Source organism: Pleurodeles waltl, chromosome 6 (assembly GCF_031143425.1).
Source record: "Pleurodeles waltl isolate 20211129_DDA chromosome 6, aPleWal1.hap1.20221129, whole genome shotgun sequence".
NCBI classification, from domain to species: Eukaryota; Metazoa; Chordata; class Amphibia; order Caudata; family Salamandridae; genus Pleurodeles; species Pleurodeles waltl.
The window spans coordinates 752,248,874-752,271,356 of NC_090445.1; the positions used below are offsets into that span (position 1 = coordinate 752,248,874).

The window sequence follows — 22,483 nt, forward strand, 5'->3', positions numbered from 1 at the left end:
GAGACTGAAACCTTGCCTCTCCTTGTTGGACAGTACCCCTGTGCTCTACGACTCTTGCAGCTACCAAGGTTTGTTGTCACCTTCCCCAAGGGATCTTAAGTCTCCGAGTATCCCTGGCCCCCAGCACTTCATGCTGCCAAGCGCAGTTTCCTTTCTGCTGCTCCATCGACGTGGGACTCCTCTCCAAGTGTGCTGACTGGGCCTCACTGCGACTTACTGTGCCAGCTGCCAGTGGGTTGCCTGTGGGGGCTGCAACTTCTTCTGTTGGCTCTCCTGACTGCTGAGGGTAAGCCCGGACTCCCCTCCAAGGGTTGAGTCCCCTGGACCTTGCTGCTCCTCTTCAGCCTTGCAACTCTTCTTTTGCTCCTCTTGCATTTGCCAAGGCCTGTTGGTGATTCAGCTACACCACTGACCATCTGCGACCCGGTGTAGCTCCTTCCCCCAATGGACACTCCATAGTGGACTGGACTCTGCCCCCTTCTTTTGCAGGTCCTCTTCTTTCAGAGTCCATCTTTGGTTTCTTCTAGACTGGTCCTGGTCTTGCACAATCCATTTTCTAAGTTGTTAGTCCTTCAGAAGACCAGGTACTTCCTCTGCTCTCCTGGTCTTTGGGGGTCACTTAGGTACTCACTTCTTGGGCTTCCTAGTTCTTCCAGCTTCCCCAGAACGACTCCATATTCTTGGGGACTTCACTTCACATTCCACTATTTTAGTAGATGGTTTTGTCCTCCCTTAGGGTTCTAACTATTTTTCACTAATTCTTCCCAGTGATTGTTGTTCCTTGTGCCAGTTCCTAGTTATTACTGTGTATGTATGTGTATATATATATAGTGTATAGTTACCTCCAGTTGGGGGACTGCCTATAAGTAATCTAGTATTGTGTTACAAAAATAAAAGGCACTTTATTATAGTAACACTGTGTGGTCCTTTCATGTGTGATATGTTGCTGTGTGACTATTGTGGTATTGCATAAGCTTTGCATGTCTCCTTGATAAGTCTTGGCTGCTTATTTACAGCTACCTCTAGAGACCCCTGGCTTCCTAGTCTGTGCCTACATTTACTATTATGGGTTCTCTGGACCTGGTATAAGGTGCCAACACCATAGGTGTCCACCACACACCAGGCCAGCTTCCTACACCACTGGAAGATTCTTTTATTTTCTCTTAACTATTACAATTTAACCCTTTCACCCCCCCATCCCGTGCTAAGCCTTCTTTTGGCTATTTGGGGTAGTTCACTCTTAGGCCTTCATAATGTTTGTCCACATAAGCTACCCATGCCAAAAGTGAGTCCTTTTTTTCCAAACATCGCAGTGATTCTAAAAAAGGTATATAGGGTTTGTGGACTCCCCTGGAGGGAACCGAGAAAGTAGCCAATATATACATTTTGTTCTTTGGGGGCAAAATGTGCAAAAAAGTGCTACAGAAGAAAATGTTTTACCCCTGCAAATGACATCAACAAAAAGGTTCACAGTGCTAAAATCGCCATCTTCCCAGCTTTCAAGAACAGACAGACTTCATTCAGAAAAACACATTTTTTAATACAGTTTTTACATTGTACTGCGAGATAGCCCATTTTCCCTATTTTTTTGTGCTTTCAACTTCCTTCCAATTTGTGGTGGAAACGGATGTGAAACCCAAGGTGGATCCCGGAAAGCCATACATTTCTCAAAACTAGACAACATTCTAAATTCAGGAAGGGGTCATTTGTGTGGATCCTTCAAGGTTTTCTCAAAGAACTACAGTGTTGAAATACAGAAGTATTGAAAATTATTAGGAAAAGATGGGCATTTGTGACAATATTTTTATTTGTAACATCTAATCACGATAGCCGATTGACAAAAGCCATATACCATTACATCTGCTAGACCCTTCTGTCTATGGGGATATATAGGGTTTGTGGGCTTTCCAAGAATTCGAGGTACTCAGAGCCAATAACTGAGCTGCAACTTGCAATGTTTTTTTTATTTGTGTACGGGGTATAGAACAATTCATATGGTAAAATAAAAATAGTGAAAAATAGGTATCAAGGAAACCTATGTATTTCTGAAATGGGCACAATATATGTAGTTCAGAAGCAGGGTATATTTGCACATCTCTGAATTTGTGGGTACCCATACTATAATATGAGCTTAAGGGTATTTCTAAAAATTCCTTCTTACACATTGTCTACCATTTGGAAGGTGCAAATGCACAGAAATACAATTGATAACGCTTGTTCTATTATTCTGTGTTCCCCTAAGTTTCCCAATAAAATGGTACCTCACTTGTGTGGGTAGGCATAGTGCCCGCGAGAGGAAACGGCCCAAAATGCAACATGGATACATCAAAATTTGCCATGCAAAACTGACTGTTTTTTACTTAGTGGGTAGCTGTGGTTTTTAGGCCCTAGCTCAATTGGCACCTAGGGAAACCTAGCAAACCTGTAGACACCTTCTGGAATCCCTAGGAATCCACACAATTCCTACCATCCAACATTGCTCCACTTGTACCAATTAAAAATACTGCATTACTTGTGTGACTGGGCCTAGTGCCAGTGACAGGAACTTGTCAAACCAAGGACAATGGGAGCCCTTGCATGGGGACTCCTAATGATATTGGTTGCGTTTTGGGCTTTATGAAGCTCTTGAATTTGGAAAGACAGTATACTAGTGTGTAGCGAGCTGCAGTAGTCCCACCACCAAATCTTCATGCGAAGACAATGAAAGAAGTAGAAAGCTAGGGTTTAACGCCTGCATTTGGTGGAAGCATCTAGCTTTGATAGAACCAACCTGGTGTTAAATTTGAAGTTATTTTTCTACCTTGTTAGAGACTTGGAGTAGCTTATTAAAGGAGGCAAGGCAAGAGACGAGTGGCCTTTGTTGCCAATATACTTAGAGCAGTCTGGAGCTGTAACACTATATGTAATTAGCTTGCATCAAACTTGGACCAATAGTCTTTTAAAGGTCATTTACGAGGGTGGAGTCTCTAGAGAATATTATGTAGATCCTCATCTGTGTAAGATTTAGCTCCCAGCTAATAGCTACTCAAAATCCTAAATTTGGGAATAAACTAGCTATTAAATAAGACTTTAAGACCAACGACATGTGAGGAACATCGCTGAGTTTGATAACTTTCTCTGAAAGTGGGACCCTTTCCATTTCCTGGCTCAAAAATGAATAGAATCAGTCCAGGGTCTTTTAATTGGAGTTAAGGACCCTGTTCAATCAGCTAAACAGAATGGGGTGGTCACTGTGTTAAATGCTGCAGAGAGGTCCAGCACGACTAAGATTCCTGTTCCTACTTTGCGGCTTTGCCAGTCTCTGATGCTGAGAGTCTTGTATTTGATTGAATGTAGAAAACAAACAATAGTGGTGGGGGGGGAGGGGTTGGTTGATTTATAGACCTCCTGGACCCACCGGTACTTCTTTACAATCTTTTAATTATGTAGTTTCCCAGGTCACAGTACGCTATTCTCATTCTATTATTCTGGGTAATTTTAATATACATTGAAACAGTGATTTGGATAGTGCTAAGTCCACACTTCTGGACATAATGCACCCGCTGGGGTTTTCCCATTGGGTCACCAAACCTACACATGACAGGGGAATTTTCTAATTATAATCTCAGTATGGCTTATCCTCTCCCACTGTTATGGACAGACCACTGCCTGATTTGAATTAAGTGGCCTGTTCTTCATGTAGGTTCCAAGTCTGAACTGCAAAACTGCTGAATTTTTTGCACCTTTACAAACATTTTGAGCGATAAGCTACAGATGACTGTGGAATCCTCTATTCCTCTGTTGTGAGGTTCTATAGATTTTGATATGTTAGAATCTGATCAGTGGGTACATTCCTCAATTGATAGACCTGCCCCTCTCTTGGCTCGGATATCTGGTAGGGAAAAAAGTTATAATCCTTGGTTCTGTGATGTTTGAGACAGGAGAAAAAGACATGCAAAAAGGCAGAACGAGTATGGAGGAAAAATTACTGCCTGCAATCAAAGTATTATATAAAGCAGCTTAGAAGAAATACATGACTCTGGTCAGGCTGACTAAGAAACAGTATTATGAGGATCGCATAGATCAAGTAGCCAATAAATCCAAAGAAATGTTTTTAAATAGTAAAGGACTTTGCGGAACATGTGGCTATATTTAGAGAGGAAAGGCTGCTTCAGCAGATTGATGTGAACAACTCTCTCAATTTTTTCACACTGAAGCCGTGGCAGTACAAAACAACCTGCCTGCAAGTGTCACTTCTGCCATTATTGTGCATAATCGATCACAAAGTCATATGGATTCTCTGTTGTCTTAGCTGCCTTGTGGAGTTCAGTGCCATTTCGATGGAAGATTCCCAGAGAGTGATTTTAAAATAATAAATCTGGCACTCCTTTGGACCCCTGTCCTCCATCTGTCTTGGTTTTGGGTGTGGATACGATCAAACCCATTCTCTGAGTGAGTGAAAAAATCTTTTAATTTGGCTATGGTACCCTCCTACTATAAGAGAGCCAAAATTGTCCCACTTAATAACACAAAAAAAGTTGAGTGCTGACCCCAATTTGTCTAGGAACTATAGGCCTATTTCTCTTCTCCCGGTACCATCTGAGCTGGCCCAAAAAGTTTGCTAACCCTCAAATTTCTGCCTGTCTCAAGGCTAGTGGACTTCTCCATTTAAGTCAATTGTGTTTTAGACCCTGACATAGTACCAGAGACTGATTTGGTTGAGGTCTCTGAGATGGTAAGAAGAACTGTTGATGGTAGGGGTAAGGTCGTATTAATATTGCTGGACTTGTCAGTGGCATTTGACACTGTACCCCATGATAGACTGCTGTCTTGTTTCCTCGAGGTGGGCATTAAAGATAAAGCCTGGAAATGGTTGAAGTCCTTTCTTGAGAATAGAAGGCAGAAGATTGGATTACCTCCCTATTCCTCTTCCAGCCAGTTGGTGTCAGTTGGGGTCCTGCGGCATTCAGCGCTTAGTCCTACCATGTTTAAAATCTATATGGCTCCCTTGGCTAAGCTGGTGGAATCTTTTGGAGCTGAGATTGTTTCATATGCTGATGATACTCAGATTTTCTTTGCATTTAGCAAAGGGAAGGGCATTAATCCTGAGTTAGTTTACCATGTCTTTGTGCTGCGTTCCAGTGGCTGACGATCATTCAGCTGAAGTGTAACATTGAGAAAACCAAGGTGCTCTGTTTTGGACACAATTTCATTTTAGATCTTGATGTTCTTTGGCCCTCATGAATATCTGCTCATGACACACAGGCTAGCGGTTAAATTTGCTTCTAAGCTCTCCTCTCTCTACATTATTTCATTGGTTGGCGCATGCTTTTGCATCCTTCTATGGCTAAGAAGTTTTTGTTCCTTCTATCTTCTTCATTTGGATCACTGTTATTTTGGCCTTGATGATTTCTAGATTAGACTATGCAAATGCATTATTATGCAGGGTTGCCCAAATACTTTCTTAATAAGCTTCTGGTGGTTCAGAACGTGGGGACACGGATGGCCTTATTTCTTCCTAGACGGGAGCACATCTGTTCTCATCTCTACAACTTGCACTGGCTTCCTATTGAAAAAATGATATTGTTCAAAGTGGCTCTTTTAATGCATAGAGTCCTGCATTGCTCTGCTCCTGTGTATTTATCTGCCAGAATCTTCTTTTATGAACCAGGGAGAGCCCTGCGATCTTCTACTAATTATCTGGCGAGTGTACCTAGAATACACCTGAATACGGTAGGCAGTCGCTCTTTTTCCTTTCTAGGTCCTCAAAGCTGGAATACCCTCCCCCATGACTTGCGTCAAACAACGGTGGAGAATATCTTGAAGAAAAAGCTCAAGACCTGGCTTTTTGTTTTGTAACTGTACTTATGTCTGAGGCCTCTAGCACCAGGACATTCATGAGTAGCTGTGCACTTTAGAAATCCAATCAATATATGCCAGAACCTTCATCAGTAGTGCAAGGTGTCATGCCAAAAGTATACTGATCTCAGGCTCATGCCAGGGCCTGATCCCTGGCTACATGGGAGACAAACCACTAACCTTTTAATGGTTACTGACCACCTCATGTTGGGGGTGTGAGTAACATTGGTGTCATGAAATCTGATGTTACAATAAATCATGTTTTCTTCTGGAAATTAGCCATTTCACAGTTTTTCTAATAAAAAATAAAATAAGATTTTAGCCTAAAGTTTAGGTTTGTAGCGATCTTATGTTCCTTTTTTTAAATCTGTTTATTGAAGGTTTTTAAGGTTTTTACAATACAGTGACATACCGAGAATATAATAGCGCATTACGCATTGGACATATTATTAGCATATATTTTTTAACACTTGGATACAAATTCCATTTAACGGCAATACTAATACGAACCTACCAGGATAAGTATTGATCAGCAGTATATTATATAGAGTATAATACTGGGGCTTAGTTTCGAAATCAGTTTAGTAATCAGAACATGCATTCACTGTGCACATAGTCGCATAACAAATAAGATGTCTGTGTGAAACCTCCCTAAGTAGCAAGTAATCGAGGAAATAATTGACATTAGAAACAGAATCATGCATTTTTGTAAATTACAATTAATAAAACCCCAAATAAAACATCTCAACAAACCTTTCTATCTCCCACTATTTGTACCTGTTGACATGTGTGGCAGTTACCATGTTACATGGATACCGCTAAGGTGGTCTGGGAATGGTGCTAGGCGGGGCAACCAATTAAATATAATATTTAATCTCAACTCCGCTGCTTAAGCTTGAGTATCTGGGGACTTTGCTATGGCGCTGAGGCTATCGTGCATCAGGGGATTGGGGAGGTTGCATAGGAGGGGAGATAAATATTGTCCCAGCAAGTAGCTATGGGATATTTTCTCAGAACAAGTGTGTCTTTTCTGTGTAGCGCTACACTTTCCACCTGCACCCAGTTGAGCATTGAGCAATCCCAGGCTAATTATGGCTGTGGTTCAGGGGATTTCCGTCTATGGTTAAGGAGACGTTTAGCTACTATGAAGCCTAAATCTAAGAAGCGGGAGGTCACTCTGTTCTTCTTTTTATGGAATAATCCCAGAGTACATACTTCCCATTTATGTAGGTCTGAAAGGTCAGTGCAGTTGGTTAATCTGGAAGTTATAATGATCAGTGTGCATTTGGGGACAGGACCAGAGGATGTGTAATAAGTCAGCATCCACATAAGAGGAGCAAAGGCAAGCCGCATCTACTCTATGATAAAATCTATTTGTTTGCCAGCGTGAGGTAAGCCCGGTGCGTTATATGTAACTGAATAAGGCTGAAGTGGGCATTATGCAGCACATTTCTCGGGCCCTCCAGTAGGGCAGCCCATTCCTTTTCGGTGTCACGGGTGTGATAAATCTGCCTCCCAGCCTTGTCGTAGAGTAAGGAGCTGTGGGTGGTACGGGTGCAGAGTGAGTCAGCAAACCAGCGATTCAAGTGTCTACCCCCACCTAGCACATGCATTTATTGAATTGTAAGAAGTATAGATGGTTCCTTGGTAATGTCCGTCCTCCCAGTGACATCCCAGTGTGGCAAGTAATGAAGTGTGAAGCAATATTTGCCCAGGAGGTGGGCCATGCTCCTCCAGTTTGATACTGCGCAAGAGCGCCATCTCTATGCAGGTTTCCCCCATGTATGAGTATATGCTGCGTGCCATGTTAATGGTTCATTCAGTGTCAGGGGTACTCCAGGTCGTGGCATCCCCAAGCAGTCCTGTTAGAGATCTTATGTTCTTATTTCCACATTTTCAATGGCTACGAGGCACTCCCTTACCATGAGATAAATCCTTACTTGTTACTGCTTTACAGATGTATTTATTGGAAGAGCAGCCAGCGAGTAAGATTTTGTCATCTGCACCTATCCCATATGGTGACAAATGGTTGATCCTGAGAATGGTTATCATTCAACATGTAGTCTTTCCTATGAATTGTGATGCTGTTTAGCTGTCGAACTTGTCTGTGGGAGTGTGTGGCTTTAATGGACAGTAATTCTTGGGAATTTTACATTTTTGGTACAAAGTTGAAGAAGATTTACCTGTATTTATGGTACATGATAATCATAAAATGCATGATAAAAAATTAAAAGGTGAGTTTCAGAGTTGTTTTCTTTGTCCATGAATTCTTGTGGACAAAGTCAGTGAATCTGAGAAAATCCTTTACACCTCCCTTTAGCACCAATTTTGTTTAAGATAGGCTTCCTGTATGGCAAGGTGTAAGCCCAAGGTCTACAGCTAGTATATATTGATTTGAAATTGCTTTGCGATATTTTACCGGTATCAGCTAAAGTGCTCTGCGTTGAAAACGTTTTGTCCTGAAAATACTAATGGAATTTATACTTTTTGACTGTGTGCTCCCTTGTGCATTGTATAAAAAGACTTTCTAAAATTCAGAATAGTTCTCTTCCCCTTAATATGGACAACCAAAGACTCTTATCAGGCTTGTTTAGAAGGAAAATTCTGCTACTGAGTATTTCAGAAGCCAGCATTTCTCAGAATGTAGCACATATTTAACATCTTCACACATAATAATGAAAACTGTACAATATTTCTATGAAAAACGGACTTATTTTTTTTCATTTGTATTTTTATGTAGATGCGTTTAAATAAAAGCACAAACGTCATGCAGGAAAAATGCAGTGTGTAGAGGCCTGTGATGAACTTCCTCTGACTGAGACTAAACCTTCTCCTGCATCATTGACCAATAACCGTGATGGGGAAGCAGACATAGCTCCTTTATTGAAGGAAGGAGAAAATGCAGTGGATTGTCAAGACAAAGACAGTTTTGCTCAAGAATGTAAACTCTCAGAAGATGGTTTTGAAAATATTTCGGAGCATATTAGTAACTTTGAAGACATGACGGAAAAACTGTGCCAAGATCATTTACCTGATCCCCAAGGTAGTGGAGAACCATGTGCTGAGTTGGGCTTGCCTAGACAATTGTCTCGGACCTCAGACTGCTTAGCTGGAGGAGATTGTGTGCAGAAATTGTCAACATCATGTGGCCCAGACCAGTCTATCACAGCTATTGGGACACCAGAGTCCTCAAACAAATGTTTGAAAAGCCTCATTCCAACGAGTCCTTATGATACAGAGTGCACAAAGAATCTTTTGTCTCGGATACAGCTTTCTTCCACACAGGAGACGTTGTTAGAGGAAATAGAATCCGAACTCCAGTCCACAGATATTTTAGCGGATTTTAAATGTCCCAATGGGATGAGAAAGGAAGAGCATGCTGTAGCAATGCTGGAAAAATGTATGCATGATAAATACTTGCAGCAGGAGCTCACTATAAAAAAGTAAGTATAAAATGTTATTGTTTTGGATGACAACTTACTGCTATTTCTTCTACCATTACTGCTTTGTTTGCCTATCTCACCATAATGTACATCAGGCACCATACTTTGTGATGAGTAGTGTGGTGTAGAAATTTTGGAGGGGGTAAACCTATAAAAAAAAGATTCTCAAATGAATGAACAAGCTTATTTCCCATAATAAATGAAAGATTGATGCCATTATTTACCACGAAATGCTGGCCAAATCATATTTTATTTCAGATATACAATTCTTAACAGTGATCGATAAAAGTATCTGTTTACTTCAGAGATGATCAGTACCAATCATAAAACAAGAATCCATTTAAGAATTACAGTAAAGGATTAAGATAAAAAAACAGTGTCTAGCTTTATTACATATACCAAACATTTAAAAAAAGAAAAAAAGAAATGTTGAAAACAGAATACACTCTAGAATTTGAGCTTGTCAGGTATGTCCTGGAACTCCACGCTGCTGGTTTTATCAACATTGCTGACCTTCTTCAAAGAGCAGTTAGAAATGTTGCAAAACAGTTTTTACCCTGAGATTGGTAGTTATTTTGCAGAGATTCAAATCACTTTTAATTTTGTTGACATTTTAAGTATGGATTACTGATTATGGCCAGTAAAGTCTTTGGGCCTTCAGCATAGGGTAAACGAGAAGAAAAGTGTGCCACATTTTACTTGCAAACAAAACCGGTTTCTGATTTCTTTTCTCCTGGTTGATGCCATTGGAATGTAACAGTTGCAGTAGGCAGAATGCCTAGCCGTAATTTGGATTGACTGGTCTTATACCACAACTAATCAGTGATGTCCTTATATTCTTCAGCACTAGTTTATAGTTTTGCATTCATCTATCCTGATTAGATGCACTATTTGTCCTGCTTGATTTAGTCGGAGTGGCCTCGTTTTTTATTGAAATTTGCAAGTCAGTAGAACAAAGTGCGACAGAATTGCCAAATACATCATAAAATAGTTGGAGATCAAGTGTTACTTGACAGGTAGGCATAGGCCATAGGTTTTAACCAATTTGAGATACACAAGATCAGTGACAACTTTGCATAATACAAGATCATCTACAATACGGTGTCTAGCAGTACAAAAGAAAAAAAGTGAAAAACAGAGATTCAACTGAATAAATCAACTGCAGGTCAAGACGACCAATGTGCAAGTCAAATCCAGAATCAGTTTTGTGATGAAGAATAAAGTGTGTGTCCTTCATATCAAGATAGTGATAGACTAGGCAAAGGGGCAAAGCCCCCAGTGGAAGGGTCAATCAAAGAGCTGTAATGCCCTTAGTTTTGGCAGGTTAAAGCAGGTAACATCCAAGCATGTGAGGTATTTAATCAGCAGATGCCAGACAGATTGGAATCTAGCCTAAGTCAGAGGTAAGTTATGGAGAGTTGATCATTTGCCATCACATGCAATAGGCAAGAGAATCACTGGGCAACAGAGGGGAGAGATGTATTTTTCCTTCCCAGTGCCGCAAGCTGCTATGCTGCATGTAGCTAACAAGTTTCCAGTCAGTGTGGGTCACCACTTCCAGGTCAATAGGTCGAACATCAGGGATAACTTTGGGGTAGGAGGCAGGGAGCAGGAACCCCATAGTCTTTAATGTGATCCAAGATCTCCTTCCAGAAGGTTGAGATGAGGCTGCAGGACCACCATACGTGGCAAAAATCCCCCACTGCCAGCCCACACTGCTAGCAATGGGAGGAAGTGGAAGGGTAAATGGTGGAGAAATGGGCTGGTCTATAATACCATTGAAGCATAAGCTTTACTCCGTTTCCCTGAGGGATACGCTACGGTATGTTTTGGGTGTATCCCGCCATATTGTCTCTCCTGTTGTTTGAGTAAAATGCCGTCAGTAGTAGTAGCTTGTCTTGTAGACTGGTAAGTGTGGATGCAAGGTGTTGTGGAGTGTAGAGTAGTCTCTTTCTAATTTGTCTTTTGTATCATAAGAATGATCCTAGATTTTGGCCACTTGAGGGGAGGCCAATTTAATGTAGTTTGGATTTCCCATAAACTGGGAGATTAACATAGCCTTAACTACCTCTGATGCTTGAACACCTTCATGGTAGGACTCCAGCTATATAAACTTCCAGAAAATGTACCCAGGAAACCAATGCTTTGAGGTGGAGTAGTGAAGTAATAGCTTGTTTGATCTGATCTTGGAAAACAAAGACAAACCTAGCGCTGTTAGGTAGATTTAACACTGTCCTGGTGAAAAGGTATCTTTAAGCAGTGAGATAAATATCACAAAGACTGAATGGCAATCATGTGGAGGCCACTTAAGAGGCTGTGCTCTTGATTTCTAACATCCCAATGACTTTATCAACACCAACCTATAATTCGAAGGTAACAGATACTCTGCACTGCTCTCTAAGTACCAGCCTGCTCCTGGATAGCTGAGGGAACCAGCTGCACCTCTTTGAGATATTCAATCCTAAGTAATTGAACAGGTCAATCCATTCTAGTGGTACTTTCGTCTCATCTTAAATATTTGATAACTACTTTTTTCTCTGTGTTGTAACCAGGGCAACAAGCAAAACCCCTCCACTGCAGATCTTCTTAACCCTCTCTGTCAGTGACAGAAATCAGAATATGTTCTGCAAATTAACTCTTGTAAAGGATGACGGTTGCCTGGGAAGGTCCGTTGGTACCAAGGCAAACTCAATATAAGAAGAGCGTTGAGATGACCATAAAGCATAGATCTTTTTGTCACAGATTTGGAATAACATAAGCATAGCTGTAATCTTTATTTTTCATAATTTTAACTCATTTGCCATCAGACAGGAAATACTTATCCATTCAGTAACCATGGCATTATCAAAGTGCCACATGTTAAACAAATCCAACAAAAACAACCTATTCTGTGGTTTGCAACCATAGTAGTTTTTGTGGTTCAGGTTTCTATTATTCCACAAATGACTTTCGGGTAATATCTCTTGGCTTTTTATTCTCCTGAATAATCAGTACCTAATAGAGATAGAAAACAGACTTGACACGACATATTTATTTTTAGTGCTGTAATAGCAAATCGAATAATTTTTGTATAAATTACATTGGGTTGGAGCTTCATGTACCCGAGCCTAGTGGACTGTTTATTTTTTTATTATTTTTATTTTATAGAGTTGAAAAAAATAATAATTGGCATGGGTAACTCCAGCCTGGCTAGGATAGTGAAAGGTAGAACAGTATCTCAAACTCCGAAGCACAGAGTGCATTGCATAGTAATGATAGGAGTAGTGTGATGAGTGTATAATCAATATAGAGGCTTGACCAATGATTAATGATTTAGTGATTGATGAAAGACCTGATAATAAACATGAACAAATAGTTGTGACCCTTAGCCTGCCAGTGGTATTCCCAAAAGCTGTGCTGATCAGCATAATGCCATTAGCCAGAGTCGAGAAATAAATTAAATCTCACTGTTGGTATAAGTTGTTGTTTTGGGATAATTGATTAGCTCTATATTCATTGATCGCAAATACCTAGTTAGTACCTGACTCACTAAATGACCAGGAATTTTGTTGACTTTGTCTCGAAAAATTGATGTTTTATGGAAGTCATAAAAACCATTGGTGTAATACGGAATGTTTAACAACCAACCTGAAGCTGAATGAGTTGGAATGTAAGGATAGTTTATAGCAAAGAGAAAAACTTGAATAGTACAACAAGAAGTTGGAAACATGTGAAAGGGGTGCATGTGATGTGACTGTGTGGAAAGAACTCATAGAAGCAGCAAGGTCTTAAGACAGCAAAATTGTGTGGTGGCATCTAACTGGAAATTTGTGACTCAGATACACATATTGATATCTGTATATTAAGTTAATGGCAACAACTAAAAGAGGCCAGCATTGTGCAGTCTGGCCTTTAGCTCATCTCGGAGATAGCAGAGGTTACCACTAAGGTTACAAAAGCTCTTGGTCCTGACTATTAAACTTATTATTCATGTGTAGATGAACCCTTAGTATACATTTTCATTTTATGAAAGTTTGTGAATTCATTTATTAGAAGGCAATTGTCCCTTCTAAGTGCTATTATTCTACTCATTTACTAAAAGAATGCAAGAGCTGCGTCAGGTAAATATCAACCTGTCATTGATAGATTGACCTTCAGAGTTATGTGCCGTACTACTCTTCAGTTGAAAGCTGCATTAGATGAATGTATGGCATGTAATCTCAGAACACCAAGCCATTTTTGGCAAAATGTGGACAGTACGTGATGGCTTCAGGGTATTCGTAACTGCTTAAAAGTATATGTAATGAAATTACCACAAATATAGTTAATATTTGCCAATATGAAAATGGCACCAATTCCATAAATAGAAAACGACTGTAGCATGCCTTCAGTTCTCCTGTACTTCACAAAGGTAATGTTTTTTTTTTTTTGAAAAGCCAGGTTTTCAGTCTCTTTCTGAAGTGGGTCAGCGAGGGTGCGGTGGGGAGGTGGAGGACGTTCTAGGCTTTGGCATTGAGGTGGGAGAAGGAGTGCCCTCCGGTGCGGCAGTAGCGTATGCAAAGTATCTTTTGCAAGGGTGATGTGTGCCGAGCCGAGGTTCCTGGTCGGTAAGTGAAGGCGGTGGTTGAGGTAGGCAAGTCCTTGGTTATGGGGGGCTTTGTAGGCATGGTTCAGGAGCTTGAAGGGGCAGCTGCATTCTGGATCGTCTGGATTCTCTGCATGACTTCAGTGGTGGTGCCTGCATAGAGTGCATTGCTGTAGTCCAGTTGGCTGGTGATATGGGCCTGTGTCACTGTCTTCCTCATGTCCTTGGGGAGCCACTTAAAGATCTTGCAGAGTGTGTGGAAGCAGGCTCAGGAAACTGCATTGACCTGGTATTTCATGGAGAGTTCGATGTCGAGAATGATGCCAAGGTTGCGGGTGTGATGTTCCAGTGTGCGGGTATGTCTGACGTCTGCTGGCCACAAGGGGTAGTTCTAGAGGGTTGAGTGTCTGCTAAAGATCTGAACCTCATTTTGTCCATGTTGAGCTTCAGGCAGTTGTCCTTCATCCAGGCAGATAGATACATTCTTCGTTCAGTTGCGGAAGGTTAGTCTTCGTCTTGGTGGGGTCTGTTGAGAGCAAGAGGATGAGCTGCATGCCTTCAGCTTAGGAGATAATGCTGTTGTGTGATCTCACAATGTCTGCAGGTGGTGTCATGGAGAACACTTGGGGGACACCTCAGATGGCTCGCTTGACCTATGAGGTGAAAGGGGGGGGGGAGGCAGACTCTCTGGATGCAGCCCGTGTGGAAGAGTGCCATCTGTCTGAGCACATCATTGTGATCCCAATCTGGCATAGTCAGTTGATCACTGTGTGGTAGGAGACCGTGTCAAAGGTGGCACAGAGGTTGTTTCTCCTCTGTTGAGCAGGGCGTGGATGTCATCTGTTGCAGTGATCAGAACTGTCTTGGTGCTGTGGTTGCCTCTGAAGCCTGATTAAGAGGAGTCTAACAGGTTGTTTCACTCCAGGTATTCGGTGAATTGGAGGTTGATGACATTCTCCAGGACTTTGGTGGGGAAGGGGTGCAGAGAGATCAGGCAATAGTTTTGGAGCTCTCTGGAGTCTGCAGAAGGCTTTTTGAGGAGGGGGTCTGATCTCTGCGTGTTTCCAGGCTTTTGGAAAAGTGGCCATGGTTAACAAGGCATTGAGTATGGTGGTGAGCTGGTGGCTGATCTCGTTTCTTCTGAGGTTGAAGATCCTGTGGGGGCAGAGGTCGGTGTGTGCTCCCGTGTAGATGGAGCTCACCAGTTTGATCGTGTTCAGTATACTGAGTTGTCCCCATCCCTATGCGGTGAGGGGGTGGTCGGCAGTGGAGGTTGATGGGATGCTGGGGAGGTCAAGGGGGTTGGGGATCAAAGTTACTGTAGATGGTTTCCATCTTGTTGTGGAAGTGGTCGGCGAGGGCACCACAGAGTTCTTGTGAGGAGGGGATGAAGTTTTTGATGGCTGATGGGCAGGCAAAAACTCTCTGACGAAGGTGAAGAGTTCCTTGGTTTGGTTGGTGCTGTTCTCGATCCGGCGGGTCAGGGCCTCTTTTTTTTTGTGGCTTTTGATCTGGCGGTGGTAGTTTTTGAGGGCTGTTTTGAAAGTGGTTTTGTTAGTGTGGTTCTTGATTTTGCGTCATCTACTCTCCACTTGTTTGCACCTGGGTTTTGATTTGCCGAGTTTCGGGATGTACCAGCTAGCTTCAAGTTGATGGTGATGTTGGGATATGAGGTGCTCAGGGAGTCTGTACATTGCAGCGGGAGGGGGGCGCTGTGGCGTACTGGTGACTGATTCAGTTACGTTAACAGCCAGTGTTGGATAACAATGCATATTGGTCTCATTTGCTTAGCCTCTTCGTTAATGATCTGAAGGCAATATTTGTCAATCTAAAAAGAACTAACCTAAACGAAACCACACTTCTCTGCCATTATTTTTGTTTGTTCAAGATGCAAAACTGCTAACAAAAGCTGAGTAGTCAATGCACGTTTATTGAGGGATTTCCAATGCGTAAACCCTCAAAGGATGGCTAATCAGTGAGACAAAACCAAATTGTTAGTTTTAGGGCTCAGCACCAAGGCAAACGCTTAAGGTAAAGGGACTGCCATGTGAGCAGGCGTCAACTTTTAACTGCATTGTCTTTGACTCAAGTAGAGAAATCAGCCCTAATTCTTTCACAAGTTTAGTGTGTGAAAATGTTTTAAACCGCAAGATGGGTGTAGCACTTTAAAAATGTATTGCGGTTCATGGGGGTAAAAGGCATCGCCACTGCCAAGCGTTGTAGCTGACTCTTGGCTATTTAAATGGGCAGCAAAATCCATTTGGCAGATAATACGTTATGCAACTGACTTTTATCCTTGGCTAATGGTTATATAGTAAATCAGTTTAGGATTTATATCAGTACTACAGTTGCAGAAAAGGTAATTCAGTTAAGATCTCTTTTGGTCTGTTAACGCTTTGATTGAATGGCGATCATTCAGTGTATATATCAGCTCTGATAGAAATGGAGACTCTAGGTGATGCTGCTCAATTCCTTTGGTTGAAGCACAAGCAGCATATCATAATTACGCTAGGTCACGTGTATGTATTGGCAGATTTTGACTTTTCACCAAGAAAATAAGACCATTTTGGGACTCAAGGTTGGAATATGTTTGATCTAATGCTGAAGGTGAATAGAGAATGCAAAAATACCTGGAGGTTAAAGATTATTATGGAATGGAAATATACATTTAAAAAATGTAAATGCAGTACAGTGTGTGTGTGTGAGAGTGATATATAGATCTATATATATTATTCAAATGGTCAGAGTCATTTTCTTAAAGGCTCACTCAGCTGCCAGTGCCGATAACAAAGGAGACCACCCTCGAAAGATATTTTGTGTCCAAAAAGTAATTTACGTGAGCAAGACTCAAGTGGAGTTAAAACACGTTGGTGGTTGCTATTCTTATCAAGAAATCTGCCTAAAGGAACTTTGGAGTGCGGTAAATTACTTTTTGGACACAAAATATGTGTATATATATATATATATATATATATATATATATTCTGAAAACTGTCATTGTAGAACATAACTGCCAGTTCAGGGGGCAAATAGGAATGCTATTGGTTTAAGACAATGCAATTGTGCATTTGATTGTACTGAGTACCGAATGCATATTATACTTTTTACCGTTTGTATTGTGAAGTGAAATTGGCTAAAATCATCTTTGAAAAATGTATGCTAACAACTGTTATGGATGAAGTAATCCTGTGCTCTTCAGCTCACCCACTTCTTTTACTTTACAATAGTCTGTATTTTCTTATGATGATTGCATGGAAAGTTCGAAGAAATTGGAAGGAACTAGTTTCCTAATTCAGTTGTGATTTCTCTTATGGTAATGTGTTGTCTTCCCAGTTGTTACTGTGTCGTTTTATTATTATATTCATTGTGCATTGTATATTTTTACATAACTTCGTGATTCTAATAAACTGCCAACTCAGGTTCTACGGTCGAGACAGACTATCTAGTTTATTAGCAGATATTTTTGAAGTAACGCAGCAGGAGTGACTATGATCGGTTTGTATTTTGTTCTCATGCCACCGTCTACCAAATACTCGTTCGTTAGATAGCATAACTGGAAATTTGACACTTTTTTCCAAATTGATAGGAGACCAGAATATTGTGTTGGATTAATGTAATTTGTGTAGGTTTACCAAGTAATAAATACCAAACGTCAGCAGCAAGTAGCTCAACTCTAGAAGAGTACATAGATTAAGCCTTTTTAGTCCTTATTCACATGTTGAACACTCAAATTGTTTAATACTATTTGTTTAATTTGTCTGTATTTTGTTTATTCTTGTGAATGCGGATGAGCACTTTTTTGTGTGTTCTGTGTTATTACAAAATTATCAGTTGTAATTTTAAATTCACTAGCTTCATGCACTTCACCACGCCTGTTTAGTTTGATAATATATGGATTTGCAGCATGTGGCAAAATCCTCTTGGCTCTTGAATCATATTAGCCTATCATTCACAGTTTTGTTCACTAGTCTGCTTGTGCTTTTAGAATATATACAGGCCAGTCATCAATTTTACCTGTATTTTAGATTGTATTAGTTAAATTACATTTTTTGCATCTGAGTTATGTTTCATTCGCTTACCACCTGTCCAAATTGTGATCTGTTAATATACAAGTTGACCAGGTGTGTTTTTAATCGTAATGAAAAATCGCTCCGCTATTGGTTTGACTCACATTTTCTGCTCCACTAGTTTACGTGCAGAGATGTTTAAATCTTTCTCCTATGACAAATGAGTAAGCATGTATGGACCAAAGCTGCACCTCTCAAACGTGTTTGAAGTATGTCTAGTAGTATTTGATCTGCACTGACTGACATCGCAGCATTTGTGAATGACTTTGGTACGTTCCTAGTTTAGAATTATTGACAGCTAAAGTGTTTTGTGACTCATAAGTGCCTTCTTCAGACAATCTATCATTTGCACTGCATGCTCCATTTTGATAACCTACGCTTTGTTTTTTGCAGGGGTCTAAAGAAAAAAAAGCATTTATTAAAAAGCAAAATATTACTGAATAAAATTATTTATGCTTTAAGTTCCAGTTATGGACTAGGAACTACGCTTTTGAATGCAATGTATATTTTGAACATACCCTAGATTTCCAATATTGAGCAAGGGTTTGTCAGATCTTCAGTCTTGCCCTCGTGGAGATCATTGGCCGTGTCGAACATAAACAGTTACTTAATTGGACAGATCTGCTGGAGGCACTTCTTGTCTGCCAGTTACAGCGTCAGCAAGCAGTGTCAGTTGTCTGCTCAGATGCACTCCAGACTACAGAAGGTCCTACCAGGAATAAGAATATCCATCTTTAACAGTTCGATAGTTACCTTTGTTATATTTGTTTCTTGCTTTTTTCATGCGTCTGAGTACAGATGTGTTTGAGATCATGTTACAGAACGGAGTTTGGGGGAGATATTAAGGCATACAGTATTCCTTACTTGTATCACACAAAACTGTAAGCAAAGTAGAGGCGTTCAAGTTTCCTTAATGGCATCTTTGGCAGCTATTCTTCTTTCAGAAATAATGACTAGACAATTATTCAGGCTTAATGAGTGAGAGGATATCAGGCTCTCATTTCCCATACCTGCATCTTCCATTCCCCCCCCCCCCAGGCAGCAAGTTTCATATCGCCTCTTAAAGAATTGAGTGCCACCATGCCAGCTGCCACTGAAGCGACAAATACATGGTCATGGTATGGCTCCGTGCAGAATCCGGGCTCTTAAATTCAATATTAAAGCTTACCCTTATTCAAAGTGGGCTTCCCGAGTAACCAGTCATTAATTACCCAAGGTCTTAATTCCTTGGAAGTTGACAGAAAACATGTATAACATGTATAGCAAGCCATAGTTGCTTGCCGCGTTTACCTGTATGTCGAAGCTTTGCAGCAAAAGCAAAATCGACTCTTTTGCACAGGAGGGTGAGGGCATATTGCTGGAAATTGACATTGTTAACAACTTACTCTATGCTTTCTAGGATGGTTTTGAAGGTTTCGTGAAGACTGTTGCTTGGGTACAGCACTCCTCATTGGTGTTATATTGTTCTATCCAACTCCATTCATCTGCCTCGATGAAAAAGAATGTGCATTGGTGTGCAATAACCTTCGGTTTAGAGAAAAGGATGAGAGCATTTTTCAAACGCTGTTGCCGCAGCTTCTTTTTTACAGTCCTAAATTAAACCTTTTTGTGCTGTGCGGCAAGCATATAATCTAGAAAAATCATTACTTTAATTCCGTGAATTTCAGAGGAACTCCTCAACTAGGCTGCTTGCAAAACGGTGTCCACCATGAAAGGTGAGAAGTTGTGCCACAATGGGCCTTGGCAGTATTCTAGTAGGAGGGCTTTGGGAACATACACTATAGGACGCTCAAATCAAAACAAGGAGTACAGGTTTTGAGGGAGAACTTCCTTCCTAAGCCAGATCTCAAATTATTGAATGATGGTAGGTCCCTTTGTGTTTTCAGGCCTTCTAACTGTTCACAAATTATTTTACCTCACTTGCCCTTCTTCGTCCAGATCACCCTTCTAAGAGCTGCACATTGTTAGATGCATGATTTACCTATTTAGTTCCACACTTCAAGACAGAAGATCTTATGTGTCTTTTCGTCATTTTGCACTTTCTCCTTAGGTTTCTTCTGACTGTCCCTCAGAAGCTCAAGGTTTACAGTCAGTGCATCTATTTTGCCTTCCATATGCTGATCTTGTGTCTGTGATTGCGGCAAGGATTTTGTAAAGTATATCAGGAACAGCATTGGCATTTGCTATACCTTGACTTTTCTTTACTTGGTGAGGCTTTCTGCAGCAATAAGGTCCTCTGTTCACATCTTTACAACTTGCACAGCTTTACTGCTAGATAAAGCGTTATCCTTAAGTGTACTCAAGTGGGCAGGCAGCAATAAAGGGCAAGGTACAAGAAGAAAGGTAACGTTCAGGTGTTACTGCACAATTTATTTTTCTTTGCTTAAGTATCAACAAGGATAATCATCCTTCTGTGCTTCACAGTGCATCTTAAATTCAATTATTTTATTGGTTAAGATAATTAAAAAGATATTACTGACTAAAATGCAACTCCCACAGTGGGGTGCCCCTTTTTTGCTCTCTCATTGCCAAACTCCTACAATATAAAGATGGAGATGCAATCTTTAAGGTTCTAGAGCCTCACAAGTATTAATATTTCAGTTTTACATCTTGATTATCCCTGACTACACCTGGATGGTCTTAGGGAGAGAAAATAATTTGATGCAGGTAAGTAAAAGTTGTGAGCTGCAAACGCTCATTTTCAAGGCTAAACTTAAGATCATCTATAATTCTTATAGCATATTATTTTTGACTCGCAAGGAGAAGCCTGAGTCAGAGTAATGGAGCAGAGGTACCCTCTGCATCATGTAATCCCATCTGGCAACACAAATGTCAGAACCACAAGCATGGTAAACTGTTGCAAATGGACACTGAAGAACAGTTGGATGTGGATGGGGAGACTTTCAGGGGAGCTAAATTTCTCTTTATCTCTATCTCTCTCGCTCTATCTCTATCTGTCTCTGTCTCTGTCTCTCTTGCTGTATCTCTGTCTCTCTTGCTCTATCTCTCTTGCTCTATTTCTCTTGCTCTATTTCTCTTGATTTATCTCTCTCGCTCTTCACACCGGGAGAGCTATACATTTATGAACACTAAACCTAATTCTAAATATAATTGCAAAACTCTGCAACTGGTGGGATTCATCACAGTACCGATATGGCCCTGTAATGGAGAAAGGGCCTAGTGGCAAGTTGCAAGGTAATATTGTATAGTTTCAGGTGGATTGGGACTGGAAAGTCGATATGTTGAGTGCTATGATTAAGCTATTGCTCGTAATACTGTGAGCGCATCTGGCCTTATTGGTTTCTTTATGTTAGTTGATAAGGGGACGTGACTCGTTCAAGGGTCAATGGACCTTTTGACTTGTTTAAGATGTTCACACCCTAAGTCCGTACATTTCCTAAATATCATCAAACAAACAATATAAAAATCTTTTGGAGTCATTAACTTTCACACACCATGTCTCATTGGGTCACGAATTACCACACCTTTTGTATCAGTTAGAACATTTATTTTCCTAGGTTAACAATGCTAGTATCGCGTAAATTAGTCTCAAAACTACTTTATATAAGTATATAAGCAACACTGGTTGACCGTATCTTCTAAAGAATCTCAACCTAACTAAAGCGTTAATAACTAATCAATCTAAAGCGAAAGTACAAATCAACAATAAGAGTAACTGTGCAATGGAAATTACATACATTTGAATTCAGTAATTGAGCAACATCAAATAGCGATTTAGTTGAGTGGAGGAGAGCTCTCTAACATCAGATTAGCATCAACACGATTGGGCTTCATGCAAAAGATTTAGTCAACATAGATTTGGAAAACATCTAACTATGACTACCAAAAAGCAGCAGTTGGTATCTAGAAACAAAAGAAAAATCAACAATAAAGACAGTAGCAATTTGATATACCTTTCCTTATGGATGAGCAAGCTGTGATAATCTTCGTCAGGTGGACATCAGTTGAAGCAGCATCAGCAACGGCACATGAAAGAGGTAATGGTTCAGAATCGGGTACTCTAAGCTTTCTGAACCAATAGAAAGAAGTGTCTAGGGTAGGCAGAATTTAGCATCAGAAGTCTAAGCAAATTATAGTTAAAGATCACAATTCTCTTAGTAAGAGAATTATCAAAGGTGCAACGAGCTCTGAGCACAGAACACAAAGGTGAACACCAGCATTACACTCTTAAAGAAGTGAGAGTGGGGGAACAGACTGTCTCTAGAACTCGCAGTGCAGTGCATTTAAATTAAAATTGTGCCACATTGTCATTGTTCAGAGAATCATGCAATAGACATTAGTTCAAAAAAATTATTTCAAATCTAAGATTTAGCTAAACAATCTTTCACGCATTGATGATTGGCTCCTCTTCTTCTGCGCTCATTGTTCGACTCGTCAAGAACCAGCTTTAACATCCTTCTGTTCTTCCGTCAGTACATCCATTGTTAATTCTTCGGAACATCGCTTTCTCACACGCTTTGAGTTAACATTTGTATCAGTTTAGAACATTCAAGTTTATACACACATTTCCTTGCAAGAAAACAATTTGCTACTACTATGATTTGGTCACC

The 22,483-nt window shown here is 40.5% G+C and overlaps 1 protein-coding gene across 6 annotated transcripts in view; it reads left to right on the top strand.

Moving 5' to 3' along the window:
* CCDC186 (coiled-coil domain containing 186) overlaps window positions 1-22,483 on the top strand; it is a 608,776-nt gene that overhangs the window by 47,034 nt on the left and 539,259 nt on the right. For all 6 annotated transcript variants that reach the window (XM_069239313.1, XM_069239317.1, XM_069239318.1 and 3 more), the window contains exon 2: window positions 8,579-9,281. In XM_069239313.1, coding sequence (XP_069095414.1) covers window positions 8,617-9,281 — 665 coding nt within the window. In that variant the 5' untranslated portion in view covers window positions 8,579-8,616. The remainder of the gene's footprint in view (window positions 1-8,578; window positions 9,282-22,483) is intronic.